At 41.1% G+C, this 17,022-nt stretch overlaps 1 protein-coding gene across 5 annotated transcripts in view; it reads right to left on the minus strand.

Annotated features, from left to right (window-relative positions):
- The window catches only part of NDUFAF6 (NADH:ubiquinone oxidoreductase complex assembly factor 6), a 31,953-nt gene that overhangs the window by 1,675 nt on the left and 13,256 nt on the right, over window positions 1-17,022 (minus strand). For 4 of the 5 annotated variants that reach the window (XM_080802826.1, XM_080802829.1, XM_080802828.1 and 1 more), the window contains 5 exons: window positions 12,895-12,951; window positions 8,458-8,560; window positions 7,290-7,423; window positions 6,764-6,865; window positions 2,874-2,930 (listed from right to left, as the gene is read on the minus strand). In XM_080802826.1, the coding sequence (XP_080658952.1) occupies window positions 2,874-2,930; window positions 6,764-6,865; window positions 7,290-7,423; window positions 8,458-8,560; window positions 12,895-12,951 (453 nt within the window). The remainder of the gene's footprint in view (window positions 1-2,873; window positions 2,931-6,763; window positions 6,866-7,289; window positions 7,424-8,457; window positions 8,561-12,894; window positions 12,952-17,022) is intronic. The other variant, XM_080802827.1, reaches the window with a different exon arrangement.

The raw sequence follows: 17,022 nt of genomic DNA on the forward strand, positions 1-17,022 counted from the left end.
TTCTCGTTAGAAAACAATCTGCAACCTGGGAGAACCACCACAGGTTCCCTATAAATGTAACCCCATGCTTCCCCCATCACACAAAACTTCATTAAGCTTTTGTGGGGGTTGGGGAGCAGGATGGAAAACAGCAGCAATGGGCCATCCTCTTTATGGTTTTCAGTCACTTTTATTAATCCGTACATTTTAAGTTTATTGCAATAACTTGATTGAACAGAGAAGCCACTGAGTTTTGCACCGCACAATCCTGAGACAACTCCTGCCTTCTCAGTCCATGTGCACAGCTCCCCCTAGTGTCTGCAGGACAAGCTGGGTGATCCCACAGAAGCCCCGCTGGGGATTCGCGAGAATATACAGATGAGCCAGAAGACAACAAAAGGAATTGTATTTTCTCCCAGACTCTCTTCCTACACACAGACAGGTGTACGTACAAATTTAGCATCTATGTTTTAAACCCTAAACTTATAGATATGTACAACAGGAGACATGTGCACGAATCTGCACAGCTGCTGTGTGTCATAGTAGCGAAAAACCTGCAATCCAGGTCTTTGACAAAAAGAAAAAAAAAAAAAAGCACTATTCACACAATGAAATATACCACAGTGAAATGTGTGACCTAGACAGAAACAGGTATGACCCATTTTTATAAAGCTCAAAACCAAAACACTAAACAACATGTTGGTTAGGAATATATAAAATGGGGAGAGCCCTTTCGGAATAAAAGCAACAGAATAATAAATTCAAAATTCAGAGAGCTGTTTGGAGGAGGCAGGCAGAGGGATGAGATGGGGGAAAGAACACAACTGTGGTTTGATGGTGACCTTCTCGCTCCTGGATTGAGTGGTGAGCTCATGGGTGTTTGTGGCGTTATGCTTTATAATGTGCACACATACGTAGGTAAACCACATTCATTTGTAGATATCAAATATTAAAAATTTTTAAAGAGAATGAAAGAAAAAACTTTGAAGATATTTTAGTGTACTTTCACATGTTTTCTCTTTTTTTTTGGAAAAAAGAGCTCAAGTTATTCATAACGTTCTGTAACGTTAAGTGACCAATAGTTAATATTTTGTAATCAACCTTCCATCTCTAAGAATTCTATGTTCATTTTAATATTTTATAATATCTAATTATAAGGAACAGCTAACGAACTTGAGGTACCAGCACATGATGGAATATTATATAGCCATTAAATAGTGTATTTATAAATATTTTTAACAGTGTGGCTAGATGCTTGATAAGTAGGACAATGACATATAAAGTGTGATTTATATACACAAAAATTCATTTTAAAAAAGCAAAGAACAGAATAAGCAGTGGTTATGTCTGGGTCTTGGCATTACAGGGGAGTGTTCTCTCCTCATTTTTTTTAATATTGTCCAAATCTCTGTTCAGAGAATGTAGTTTTTATAATTAGAAGAAAATTCCATTAAAATACAGATGAGGGACACCTGGGTGGCTCAGTTGGTTAATCGTCTGCCTTCGGCTCAGGTCATGATCGGAGGGTCCTAGGATTGAGTCCCACATCAGGCTCCTTGATCAGTGGGGAACCTGCTTCTCCCTCTGCCTGCTGTTCCCCTGTTCATGCTCTCTCCCTCTCTCTCTCTGACAATTAAATAAATAAATCTTGAAAAAAAAATACAGATGAAATCTGACCTCAAAATCAGAGCTCCAGGACATTTACAAACTAGGATTTGACCCAAAGGAAAGTCTGGCTAATGGTGTGTGTACACACACACACACACACACACACACACACGACCTATGCAGTCTGATAACTCCCCTCACATGCCCCAGAATCACACACACACACACACATACACACACACAATAGACCTATGCAGTCTGATGACTCCCCTCACATGCCCCAGAATCACACACACACACACACACACACACACACACACACACACACACAATAGACCTATGCAGTCTGATGACTCCCTTCACATGCCCCAGAATCACACACACACACACACACACACACTAGACCTATGCAGTCTGATGACTCCCCTCACATGCCCCAGAATCACACACACACACACACACACACACACAAATAGACCTATGCAGTCTGATGACTCCCTTCACATGCCCCAGAATCACACACACACACACACACACACACTAGACCTATGCAGTCTGATGACTCCCCTCACATGCCCCAGAATCACACACACACACACACACACACACACACACACACACACTAGACCTATGCAGTCTGATGACTCCCCTCACATGCCCCAGAATCACACACACACACACACACACACACTAGACCTATGCAGTCTGATGAATCCCCTCACATGCCCCAGAATCACACACACACACACACACACAATAGACCTATGCAGTCTGATGACTCCCTTCACATGCCCCAGAATTACACACACACACACACACACACACACACACAATAGACCTATGCAGTCTGATGACTCCCCTCACATGCCCCAGAATCACACACACACACACACACACACACACACACACACACACACACAATAGACCTATGCAGTCTGATGACTCCCTTCACATGCCCCAGAATCACACACACACACACACACACACACACTAGACCTATGCAGTCTGATGACTCCCCTCACATGCCCCAGAATCACACACACACACACACACACACACACACACAAATAGACCTATGCAGTCTGATGACTCCCCTCACATGCCCCAGAATCACAGGCACGGCTGTCACCAAAAGCAGAATGTAATGAACAAAACCCACCAGAAGGGAGGGAAGCAAAACAAAAATCCCATGCTAAAGAACCGCACTGGGAACCTTACAAAATAGAAAAAGAGATCACACACATCTGTTTCACTAATTAAACAGCCTTCTCTGTTAATCTACTTACCGTCTGAAGAAAAGCAGGAAATGCTTTCACAGGGACACTTTTGTGGAAGGACCTAGCCTACAAAGGAGGACAAAAGGAAACTGGCTTCAAATGTAGATATTTCTGGAAATAAACACTCTGCCTCTGAAAGTGATCACAAAGCAACACTAGAAGTTTAACAACATGGCTACGGCCTCTTTCAAAGGCAAGAAAATAGCTCTCTTGCCAATTAAAATTAATTTCTTAAGCCTAAAGGACTCAGGAAAAAGTACTTTAATAAGAATCCCATTCTTCCTTGAGGATTGGCTTTGGCCTTTTCCAGCTGCCTTATAACATCTTACAACTTTGGCCCCCTAGCTCTCTAGTCAGGGGTGGGGGGAGAAGTACTCGCATTCAGGAGACCCGGCACGGCCCTAGCTTAGATTTGTGGGCATCTCCCGGTTACAGGAATTTAAGAGCCTCCTAAGTGATCTCCTGCCTGCATTCTCAACCTCTCATCAGTTCATAGAGTTTGCCAAATGAACTTCCTTAGTCACTGTTTTATTTTTACACTCTTTATCTTAACTCCCTGATACACCAAGTCTTATGTCTTCATTTTGGAGGCCTCCACACTTGGCTCCAACCTCACCTATCCCACCTGGCTCAACAGTACCCCTGACTACGAAGCCAAGACCCACTCATGCTGATGCCCATCATCCTGCGCTCACCAAGCCCACTCCTGTCTACATGTCTTCGTTTATATTGTCGGACATCACCTCTACTCCCTGACGTCTTTACCCCTGCATTCTGGTTTTACCCTCACCTGTCTATTAAAATTGCTCTTTTCAAGATCATTCACAATTCACTTAACTCACCATACCCATCTTTTCAACCTTTCTACAGCACGCAAAATTTTAATACTTCCCTTTCTTAGAATTTTCTCCTCCCTCGGTCTCCAAGAGATTGATTCTTAGTGCACCTACTTCTTTGATCACTAGTTCCTTCTCCTTCCTTACTCCTTCGACCTGAGAGGCAGAGGTGGGCCTCGGGGTCTGCCCCTGGTCCTCATGTCTAGATGTACATTCTCCTTGGACAATACCATCCACACTTAGAGCTTTAACCATAGGCTTTCTATGTGGATGACTCCCAAATCTCTATTTCTAGCTCTGGCCTCCCTTCAAAGTCACAATCCAGCAGTCTTCAATAGCCCCTCTCCCTGAATATTCTTAAATCCCCTTAAATTCGGTGATGACCAACAGGTGGTCCAGAGGCTACTAATCAGCACCAGCATGCCACTGCTTTCACGGTAGTCTCTGAATGGCACCATCACTACCTAAACTTGAATTCTGCAGCCTTCCCTCTCCCCAATCCTACCACAACCCAGTCTGTCATCAAGTCTAGTTGATTCCACCTCTGTTGTGTGTGTATAAATCGGTATAAACATCTAACGTCTGTAAGTCAGATCCTCTTTCTCTCTGTCCTCAATAAGCCTCCTAACTGATCTCCCACTCCCCAGATTCGTCTCGAACACTGCTGGCCAGGTTCTCTCATGTCCAGTACTACTGTCCCTGCTCTACTTGATGGTGACAATGAGGAAACATGTCACTTATGATATGCCAGGCACAGTTATAAAGTCTTTATACATGCTAACCCCATTTATCCAAATCACAGCCCTTTGAGTTAGGAACTAATATGACCCCTTTTCCCGGGAAACTGAGGCACAGGGGTTAAGATCACGTGATTAGTAAATTGCAGGGCTAGGACTGAAAGTCAAGTTCCCATTCCAGAGTCTGCACTCTCATCTCCCATCCTCCAGTGCCTATCAAAAGCCTCCCAAACTCCATACTCTTTCTTCAGTCTACCTTCCAAACCTGTTTTCCAGGGTTCTAGTTCACATAACCTACAAACTAGTAGTTTTCAAACGTGGCTGTTTAAAATCATTTGGAGGTGCGCCTGGGTGGCTCAGTGGGTTAAAGCCGCTGCCTTCGGCTCAGGTCATGATCCCAGCGTCCTGGGATCGAGCCCCGCATCGGGCTCTCTGCTCAGCAGGGAGCCTGCTTCCTCCCTTCTCTCTCTGCCAGCCTCTCTGCCTACTTGTGATCTGTCTGTCAAATAAATAAATTAAATCTTAATAAATAAATAAATAAATAAATAAATAATATCATTTGGAAATTTTAATTCCTGGCCCCATCCCAGATTTACTGGATCTCCAGGGCATGGGGCCTGGGAATCTTATTTTTCAGGTGCCTTAAGTGTCCATCAACTGGGAATATTCAGGTTCCAACACAGGGCTTTCCTGCTTTTATGATTCTGTTGTGTTCTCAGATCTTACCTAAAACTCTGTGAGTTTTAAGTAATTTCTCATCTAAAGTTTCATGTATTTTATCTATATCTCTGTCATGGAAGATAATTGTGCTTCAGGAAATTTTAAAAAAAGATTAAGATGGACTATTTGCCTTCAGAAAGCTTACAATCTGATTACCTATTTACTATTTCACAAATATTTACTGAGTGCCTATAATGTACCAGGCACTTTAGATGAAGCAATAAGCTTAGAACTAAACAAAGTCACTTACATTCTATGAGGTAATTCTATGAGGAAGGTATTAAAGAAACTTTTAGTATGTCAGGCAGTGAAAAGTGCTAAGCCAGGTAAAGGGACTGAGAGTGATGGAAAGGGAGGATGTTATTTTAGATATGGTGGCCAGGAAAGATCTTTCTGATAAGGTCATATTTAATACTGACTATGGGGTTGGGGGGTGAAGGAGTTGAAGAGTGAAGAGCATCTTCCAGGCAGATAAACAGCAATAACAAAGGCCCTGAGATTTGCAGGTAAATGACAAGTGTTTAGGATCTACTGAAGCTCAAAAAAAAAAAAAGCAGAGGTGGGAGGTGGTTCAGAGGAAGAACCAGGAAGAAATAGCATCATGAGAATCAAGGAAATAGAAATTTCAACCAAGTTTTCAGGAGCCACTAAAATAAAGGAATAGTTTCAGGAGAATCAGGAAGGAATAGCATTGCTGGAATGAAGGACATTGTTTCGAGAAGGCAGGGGGCTGCTGGCTGGCTCAGTCAGTGGAACGTGTGAGTCTCGATCTCGGGGTTGTGAATTCAATCCCCACATTGGGTGCAGAGATAACTTAAAGATAAAATCTTAAAAAAAAAAAAAAAAAAGGAGGGGCAGGGGAGTCAACAGAAGACAAATCACCGTGTGAGAAAACATGAAGAACGAACCTTTAGGAAACACTGAAAGTGGTATGCAGGAGAAATCAGGAACCAGTTTAGGAGCCAAGTGAGAGAACCAAGGGGAAAAGATAGCAGAAAGTTTCAAGGAGAAAAAAAATGTGTGTGGTGCCAAAAGCAGAAAGAGTTAACATGAATGAGAATTTTCAGGGCCCATTAAATGTGGCAATAGGATTATTTAGGAGGGCTTACTACTGGAGTGGGCAGGAGGGAAGTGAATGATGGCACGGTGAACAGTGCCACGGTGATGCTGGCCTTGAGGGAACCATGAATGTGAACCACTTACTCACAATAGTTTCACTGGGAGGGGGAAATGAGCCACGGAAGGGTCCACAGGCTGCCCAGAAAGGGGGCGAATTATCAGGCCAGCTGCTGACGCTGAGGACATGAGCTCCCGGAAAAGGAGCCATTGGCCCTGGCAAGGCAGAGACACACCCTGCCCCCTGAGAGTGAGAGCTGGCGGGTGCACAGAGCAGACAGGAGCTCAGCGAGGAAGGATGGGTTCAGCCACTGAGAAGGAGAAAAGGGGACCGTAAAAAGCAAGAGCAAGGTCACAACAGGCCCTGAGGTAAATCTACTGGGATTTCAGCAAGAAACAGAATAAAGGCTGGGGACAATAACCAGTCCATAAGAACAGCCATGTCTAGACATGGTCATCTCTTACATGGTTTGGCCGAGAGGCTACTTACATGCTTCAGGTGCAAATGTGCCTGACTGGCAATGTCATATATCACATCTCTCACGTTTTTATCTTGGTTCTTCCGTAGAAAATCCTCTTGGGAAACACCATGCTGGGTGGGAAAGTACATATCACATTAGGAATCTAAAGGCACACTTTAACCTAGTTCAAGAAAAACAGGTGATAGAGAGTGTGTTCAGTATAATGCCCATTCTTTTTTGAAAATATATGTATATGCACGTGTGTGTACACAGACACACATACACACACACACTCCTAGAAGAATATGCAACAAGATATTAGTTCACCACCGCTGCAGGTAGAACAAAGTTATACAAGCAAGAAAACAAACGCATGGATCCATCATGGACCAAACTGCCTGATTGATAAAATTCTGACTTGCTAACCAGAGCCAAAAAGCAATCAGCATTCATTTCAAAGCAGTTACTTGAATAGATGAAGCAAAGAACCAAGAGACCATGGCCCTCCCCAAGTTCCCAAGGTAAATCATGAGAGGAAACAAGTAATGGTCTTACCAGCATACAAATATCCATGGGAAGGAACACCCTTCTTCTGCTTCCATGATAGGGCGTTGCTCTCAAGCAAGTCACAATGCCCTGGGCTTTTCCAATGTGACTCGCGGCATGGTCTGCATGAAGGTCTTTTACACCTACGAGTTCAGAAATTAAGCGACAGGGCTGCTCTTTACTCCTTAAATGCACAACAACTCAATAGAAGCAGCTTGGAGAAACCACCTACACATGGAAAAGCAGGTGTTGATCCTATGTTTTATATCTGAAAAACAGTACTTATTTGAGCAAAACTGGGCATGAGAACAAGCTGACTGTTTACCACTGAACAGGTTTCCGAGTCTCAACTTTTAAATAAAAGAGTCTTCGTTGGACTACAGCACACCAAGAACACATTTGGAATTTTAATCAGCTGTCTTGGAAAAACATTACAAGTCTTCCATTTCTTCTTTTCAATGCCATTTCCATATGACCTCATTTTAAGTATACGCTTGACAAACATTCTGCTCTTTGCTCCCTCCTTTCATTGTGCTGGCAAACATGTCCCCGGGTGTACAGGCTGAAGAGGCCTGGGAATCTCAATAGGGACTTGTGTTATTCCTTTAGGGTGACAGAAAGATATATGACCTTCTTCAAAAGAGAGACTATTGTCTTTGGTCGAAATAATTTCCTCATTACAAGAAGACTTCACCAACTTAAAGTCAGATGAGAAGTATCTAAATTCGTTTTATTTATTTTTAAGAGGAAAGAAAGAGAAAAATCTCATAAAAACTTTGAGAAATGCAGTTTTATATTTTCTACTCTTTTTTTTTTCTTTTTTTAATGTGGGGAAGTATTATCCACAGGGAAGGAAGAGTCAGGCCCCAGGCCTTTCAAATTGTAGAGGACGCTTAAAAAAGAAAAATCATCTGCAATTACCAGAGTATTAATTACAGCATTCCCATGAGGTAGCTAAAGTACTTTTATGAGAGCCTGAGTATTTTGATTAGTCTGTACTCCAAAGAAAGCTACATATTCCCCCTCTTAGGGGAATAAAAGAAAAAACTATTCATTTATTGGTGGTACAAAGAAAAACTTCGGTGTTACACTGACCAGACTGCCAAATTATGAAAAAGTCAAGTCTGAAGGGTATTTTCTTTGAAAAAGGGAATATAAAAATAGAAAAAAGACTCACCCAATATTTCTAGTGTTAAGTAAAGAAGAGCGCTCTGTGTGTTTTCAGCGTAATTTTCCAATTCCTGGATATTACGATATGCTTTGTCATCCAAATTTTTTTCCTATAGTCAAACAAAATGAAAACAAAGTTTGATGAATTGTCAATGTATTTTTTTTTAAGAAAAAGAAATTTTTTTAAGATTTTATTTATTTATTTGACAGACAGAGAGAGTTATAAGTAGGCAGAGTGGCAGGCAGAGGGAGAGGGAAAAGCAGGCTCTCTGCTGAGCAGGCAGCCCCATGTGGGCTCAATCCCAGGACCTCAGGATCATGACCTGAGCTGAAGGCAGACGCTTAACCAACTGAGTCACTCAGGTGCCCCCAAATTGTCAATATTTTATAAAGAAAAGGTACCATTTTTTTGCCTTAAGGAACTAAAAAAGAACTTTTAAAAGTGTACCTATTATTTAGTACACAATAAGATTAAAATAAAATTAAAATATTGAAGTCCTACACATTCAATACTTACAAATCACCCCTCAAAATAATACCTTGGGAATAATGTCAATGCACCAATCACCACAGCCATGTGGTTAGCTCAATTTTTAATTCCTTTGAAAGCCCAAGAAATACTAAGAAACAAACTTAAGTGAGTTCTCATTAAGCACATTATCTTCTTAAACCTAAAAACCTCCTCCCAAAAGATATGGGATTAATGCTTTTTCCATGTTGCAGATAAAGAAACTGAGTCACAAATATATTATGCAATATGCCCAAGGTCACATAGCTAGTAAATGGTGGGGATAGGATTCAAACCCATACATTTTAACTGTTAAGTCAATATTATTAATAAAAAAGATGCCTAGAAAAGGAAAGGAGATCATAACCAGACCCCACCCCAAAGAAACCATGTTCAATAAAGTAACAGGAATGATTATGTTACTTGATCACACTATATTCCAGAAACAGAAAAATGTAAATCTCAGAGCAAGAACATCTGGCTACTTTTATAATATTGTATTTACAAAGACTCTCTTGCTAAGGAAATACACCTGTCCCTCCTGTTTTGTTGTTGTTGTTATTTAAGAAGAAAATGGCACCAGCAATTATCCCAGGGGGAAAAAATTATGTCTAGTCTAATCTTTTACGTTTTTTAAAAGTTGAGACTTAATTCACATACCATAAAATATACCCTTTTCAAATGTACAATTCAGTGGTTTTTAGTACCCTCACAAAGTTGTACAACTATCACAGAGATCTAATCCCAGAATGTTTTCCCTACCTCAAAAAGAAACCCTGTATCCATTAAGCAGTTACTTCCCATTTCCCCCTTCCCTCATCCCCCAGTAAACCACTCATCTACTTTCTGTGTCCATGGATTTGTTTGTTTTGGACATTTAATAAAAATGCAGTGATACATGGGGCACCTGGGTGGCTCAGTTGGTTAAGCATCTCCTTCGGCTCAGGTCATCTCAGATTTCTGGGATTGAGCCCCACATGGAGCTCCCCGCTCTGCAGGGAGTCTGCTTCTCCCTCTGCCCCTCCCTTCTGCTTGTACACACACACTCTCTCTCTCTCTCTCAAATAAATAAATAAAATCCTTAAAAAAAAATGCAGGGATGTAATACATAGTTTTTTGTATCTGGCTTCTTTCAGTTAGTAGGTTTTCAAGGTTCATCTGTGTTGGAGCATGTATCAGTACCTGATTCTTTTTAACTGAAGAAATATTAATATTAATAATAATATTCCATTGTATGGATAAAAATATGTTTTTATTCACTCATTGACAGACTTTTTCCCACTTTTGGACTGTTGTGAATAATGCTATGAACATCTGTGTGCAACTTTTGTATGGACACACGTTTTCATTTCTCTTGAGTATAAATACAGGAGTGAACCGCTGGGTCAATGGTAACCCTGTGTCTAACTTTCTGAAGAACCGCCAAACTGTTCTTCCAAAGCGGTTGTGCCATTTCCCATTCCTGTGAGCAATGCATGAAGGTCTCTAATTTCTCTATATCCTCACCAACACTCGTTACTGTTCGTCTCTTTTATTACAGCATCCTAATGAGTGTAAAGGCATCATTTATTCTGGTTTTGATTTGCATTTCCCTAATGAAAAGATGCTGACATCTTTTAGCTGGTTATTAGTCATTTGTAGATCTTCCTTGCAGAAATGTTTACTCAGATCCTTTGCCCAAGTTTAAACTGGGTTATTGGTCTTTTTATTGTTGAGTTATAAGAGTTCTTCACATACCCTAGATACTTGTTCCTTATCAAATATATAACTTGCAAATACCTTCTCCCATTACATGGGCTGCCTTTTTACTTTCTTGAAATTTTTAATTTTGTTAAAGTCAAATGACCTGGGTTTTTTTTCTTTTATTGCTTAGGCTTTTAGTATCGTTATCGAAGAAATCACTGCCTAACCTGAAGTCCCGAACATTCATGCCAGTGTTTTTTCCTAAGTGTTTTAGTTTCAACTCTTGCATGCAGGTGGTTGATCTATTTGGAGTTAGTTTCTGTACATGGTGTTAAATAGGCATCCAAATTCATTCTTTTACAGGTGGATATCCAGTTGTCCTGGCATTATTTATTGAAATGGTTATTCTTTCCCCATTGGACTGTCTTCACACCCCTGTGAAAAAAATCGATTAACTATAAATATATGGGTTTATTTCTGGGCTCTCAATTCTATGCCATTGATCTATATGTCTATGTCACGCCATTACCCCAGAGTCTGATTATTAACTTTGGAGCTAACAATCTTTTCCAAGATTGTTTTAGTGATTCTGGGTCTCTTGCATTTCCATATGGATTTCAGGATGAGCTAGTCAATTTCTGCCAAAAGGCAGCTGGAATTTTTATAGGGACTGCATTGAATCTAAAGATCAATGTGGGAGACTGATTCCAGTCTTTTAAACATCCCTCCCTACAAATGCCAAATGTTATTTTCCATTGAACCAAAAAGTTATCTCTGTCTTGAATTCTCTGTCTTTACCTCATAAAAACAGAAAACACCTTTGGTGCTTGGGTGGCTTAGTCGGTTAGGCCTCTGACTCTGTTTTGGCTCAGGTCATAATCTCATGATCTTAGGGTCATGAGATTGAGCAGCCCCCCCACACACACACACACAAACACACGCTCCACACTCAATGGGGAATCTGCTTAAGATTGCTTTTCCTCTGCGTTCCCCACCTCAACGCACTCATGTATGTGCTCTCTCTCTAAAATAAATAAATCTTAAAAAAACAAACAAAACAGAAAACACCTGAAAAACAGATCTTTTTAGTGCCAATTAATGCTGTAGGCCAGCTGAGCAATTTTTTTTTTAATGCTGAATAATTATCTCCCATTTTGGCTTACATTATAATTACTATAGCCTATGGATATTAATGGGTTGTATCCAAATAAACTAAACATATTTTCATGTCAACAGTATGTGATAAATATTAGGCTGATGAAGACACTGAGCCAACAATGTGTCAGAAAGATTACATAAGTTAGCCCAGGACAGAGAGCAATTTGCATGCTTCATTGGACCTAGAACTCAGTTCTTAGAATCCATTATAGTACTCCATTCTGTGGAACCATCAGACTTTCCTTATTCCCTCTACTATCCAGACAGAGATCCAAATACTGGGTATACATAAATGTATGTGCATGACTACTTAAGTTTGGATGGTATTAAGGAACTATCTGTCATTTTTTAAGGTATCATCAATTTTTGTGGGTATGTTTCCTGAAAGCATTTTTTTTAAAAAGATTTTATTTATTTATTTGACAGAGAGAGAGAGAGAGATCACAAGTAGGCAGAGAGGCAGGCAGAGGGGGAGGGGGAAGCAGGCTCCCTGCTGAGCAAAGAGCCTGATGCAGGGCTTGATCCCATGACCCTGAGATCATGACCTGAGCCCAAGGCAGAGGCTTAACCCACTGAGCCACCCAGGTGCCCCTGAAAGCATTTTTTTAACCTTTTCAAGATACATATATATTTGCAGATCAACTAATATGCTATCTGGGGTTGACTTTACAATAATCCCTAGAGTTTAATTAGAGGAGTTGGTAGAATATAGATGAAACAAGAGTGGACATGTGTTACTAGCTAAAGCTGGGTTACAGATACATGAAAGTATATTACATTCTTCTCTCTACTTTTGTATAAGTCTGAACATTTCCATTAAAAAAAAAAAACTAAAAACCACAAAACAGTAGCACATGACTGTGCACACATATGCCTCTGCCTGGTGCTTCTGTTTGCCTATCTGACTCAAGACATGGAGGCAGGGGGCTGAGGTGGGTGGTAGGCAGTGAGGGAGAAGGGACGGAAGGGCACAGTCCTCTAAAAGTTGCCTTCCTCCAAAATATAACACACATATTAAAACATTTCCTCCCTGAGGAATTAACTTACAGATTAAAAAGGAAGAAAACACTTAAGACTTGAGCAATTTCAACTTACTCTTTCATCAATGATTTTCATAAGCCATCTTTTGGTCAGATTATGTCTTTTGACAGCCTAAAAAAACAACAGTATTGTAAATTTTTAGGAAGTACTAGAAATGACTTCAGCATTCTAACATACCAAGTACCAAATGACTTCAGCATTCAAACATACCAAGTACAAAACTAGGTAAAGAAACATTTGTAATAACTCATCACCAGATAAACAGCCATATTAAAGAAATTATCAGGGGAAAAGAAAATGTCCCTAGAAAACATTTCAAAACATTTCCAAGAACAGATGATACATCCAGAACATTTCCACTAGACTTTTTTTCTTATGCTATTAGTAATTTAACAATTGCACTTTCAAAACAAAAACAAAACATGAATTAAATATGAGCTTCTGTTACATGATGCGTCTTGACTTCTATGCTTCTTTATCTCATGTAAACTTTTTTCCATAGGATGAAAATCCTACTTAGTGAAAATAACCACTTCTCCAAATATGGAAAGTATAACTAAAGGTCTAAAGAAAATAATACACAGGGCACAGTGTTATCTTAGCAAAGACACTCAGTAGGAAAAAGCACATCTAGTGCTTAGATCATGGTCTCCAGGCCCATCCCTCCCAAAGGAAACGAGGCTCTTGGAGAAATTCCAGAGTTGGGGCAGGGGAGATTCAAGGTGATACTAGAATATTTTACTATGCTGGAAATAGAAAGTGCCCCCCCAAAGTATGGGGTACACATCAAAAGGACACAGGAGCCAGTCTAAAAGGGGTCCTACTGTCCAAATCTGGGCCAGCTTGAACACCAAAATAATTAAATATAGTAATGAATTATAAACTATGGAAAAAATAAGAATTAATGAGTTTGTAGCAATAATTAATAAACAAATGAATAAATACAGGAGGTTGAGGGCTCTTTCTTATGGTAGAATGTGAAGTGCCAATCAGTAATCTTGACGGCGTGCTAGAGTCTGGAAATTATCATTTTGCAATTGTCACAAGACTGAATCAGACAAGAACCATCCACGAATGCTAAGTTTAGGAAGAAACTGAGGAGGAGCAGGATACATGCATTGTCTTAAAGTCAGTTACTCTGTAAGAGGAATTATAATTATAGATTGGGAAAAACAGGCAACACCTTGACCATGTGATGAAAACTAACAATGCCAGTAAAGGACAGACGGACAAAGTGTGCCTCCAGACATGACACCCTGAGAAGAACATGTCACCTTTGCAGTATTATGGCCAAACACCCATAAACCAAAAACATTATGGAATCCTAATACTGCTTTATTTTTTATGTGTCTAAATGGAGTGAGGCATGTCTGATCTTTGCAACCACCGTCAAGCACCATTCCTGGTACATAAAGTACTCAAGAAATATTTAACCTCTGAAAGTCAGATTCTTGTTTACTCAAGGCTAAACCCATTCCGGCTGCAGTTCCTTGACCACAATATAATTCTTCTGTCTAATTCTGGAGGAAATCAGACATCAAGGTAAAAAACAGGTATTTAATAAGAAATGGAAAATCTGCTGAATAAAGTATCAACAATTTTGGAAACAGAAGCCAAATAGAATAAAAGCTTTGGCTAGGGGGGGAGGAGTCAAGATGGCGGAGAAGTAGCAGGCTGAGACGACATCGGGTAGCAGGAGATCAGCTAGATAGCTTATCTAACCATTGTGAACACCTATAAATCCAACGGGAAATCGAAGAGAAGAAGAGCAACAATCCCAGAAACAGAAAATCGATCACTTTCTGAAAGGTAGGACCTGCGGAGAAGTGAATCCAAAGCGACGGGAAGATAGACCCCGGGGGGAGGGGCCGGCACCCGGCAAGCGGCGGAGCGACGGAGCACAAAATCGGGACTTTTAAAAGTCGGCTCCACTGGGAGACATCGCTCCAGAGGCTAAACTGGGGGGAAACCCAGGCGGGGTCAGCATAACCCCAGGACCCGCAGGGTCACAGAAGGACTGGGGGTGTCTGAGTGCCGCAGAGCTCGCAGGTATTGGAGCGGGGAAGCCGGCTATAGCGACAAAGCCGAGGAGTGAGCTCTAAGCCCGGGGTTACCTTGTGCCGGTCGCAGGCTGGGTGGGCTCGGAGCGCGGCTGGAGGCCACGGAGACAAAAGCGACCCGGCGCTTTTCTCCAGCTCCAACAATTGACTGCTTTCCTCGAGTCGCGACCGCAAGCCAGGGAGGCGGGGCTATTGGGCGCTTTGCTCTGAGAGTGCACTGAGGAGCGGAACCCCAAGCTCTCGGCTCCTCCGGGCCGAGAGATTGGGAGGCCGCCATCTTCATTCCCGTCCTCCGGAACTCTACGGAAAGCGCTCAGGGAACAAAAGCTCCCGAAAGCGAACCCGAGCGGATTACTTAGCCTGGCCCCTGGCAAGGGCGGTGCAATTCCGCCTGCGGCAAAGACACTTGAGAATCACTACAACAGGCCCCTCCCCCAAGAAGATCAACAAGAAACCATCCAAAACCAACTTCAGTCACCAAGAACAGCGGAATTCCACAGCAGGAGAAAGCAAATCCTACCTGGACAAAATGACAAGGCGGAAAAACTCACCTCAAAAAAAAGAACAAGAGGCCGTACCGAAGGCTGGAGACCTAATCAATACAGACATAGGTAGCATGACAGATCTAGAGTTCAGAATGACAATTCTCAAGGTTCTAGCCGGGCTCGAAAAAGGCATAGAAGATATTAGAGAAACCCTCTCCGGAGAGATAAAAGCCCTTTCTGGAGAAATAAAAGAACTAAAATCTAACCAAGTTGAAATCAAAAAAGCTATTCATGAGGTGCAATCAAAAATGGAAGCTCTCACTGCCAGGATAAATGAGGCAGAAGAAAGAATTAGTGACATAGAAGACCAAATGACAGAGAATAAAGAAGCTGAGCAAAAGAGAGACAAACAACTACTGGAACATGAGGAGAGGATTCGAGAGATAAGTGACACCATAAGACGACACAACATTAGAATAATTGGGATTCCAGAAGAAGAAGAAAGAGAGAGGGGAGCAGAAGGTATATTGGAGACAATTATTGGAGAGAATTTCCCTAATATGGCAAAGGGAACAAACATCAAAATCCATGAAATGCTAAGAACGCCCCTCAAAATCAATAAACATAGGTCCACACCTCGTCACCTGATAGTAAAATTAACAAGTCTTAGCGACAAAGAGAAAATCCTGAAAGCAGCCCGGGAAAAGAAGTCTGTAACATACAAGGGTAAAAACATTAGATTGGCAGCGGACCTATCCACAGAGACCTGGCAGGCCAGAAAGAACTGGCATGATATATTCAGAGCACTAAACGAGAAAAACATGCAGCCAAGAATACTATATCCGGCTAGGCTATCATTGAAAATAGAAGGAGAGATAAAGAGCTTCCAGGACAAACAAAAGCTGAAAGAATTTGCAAACACCAAACCAGCTCTACAGGAAATATTGAAAGGGGTCCTCTAAGCAAAGAGAGACCCTAAAAGTAGTAGATCAGAAAGAAACAGAAACAATATACAGTAACAATCATCTTACAGGCAATACAATGGCACTAAATTCATATCTCTCAATAGTTACCCTGAATGTTAATGGGCTCAATGCCCCAATCAAAAGACACAGGGTATCAGAATGGATAAAAAAACAAAACCCATCCATATGCTGCCTACAAGAAACTCATTTTAGACCCGAAGACACCTCCAGATTTAAAGTGAGGGGGTGGAAAACAATGTACCATGCTAATGGACATCAGAAGAAAGCTGGGGTGGCAATCCTTATATCAGATCAATTAGATTTTAAGCCAAAGACTATAATAAGAGATGAGGAAGGACACTATATCATACTCAAAGGGTCTGTCCAACAAGAAGATCTAACAATCTTAAATATCTATGCCCCTAACATGGGAGCAGCCAACTATATAAACCAATTAATAACAAAATCAAAGAAATACATCAACAGTAATACAATAATAGCAGGGGACTTTAACACTCCCCTCACTGAAATGGACAGATCATCTAAGCAAAAGATCAACAAGGAAATAAAGGCCTTAAATGACACACTGGACCAGATGGACATCACAGATATATTCAGAACATTCCATCCCAAAGCAACAGAATATACATTCTTCTCTAGTGCACATGGAAC

The sequence above is a fragment of the Martes martes genome, assembly GCF_963455335.1.
Source record: "Martes martes genome assembly, chromosome: 4".
In the NCBI taxonomy this organism is placed as follows: Eukaryota; Metazoa; Chordata; class Mammalia; order Carnivora; family Mustelidae; genus Martes; species Martes martes.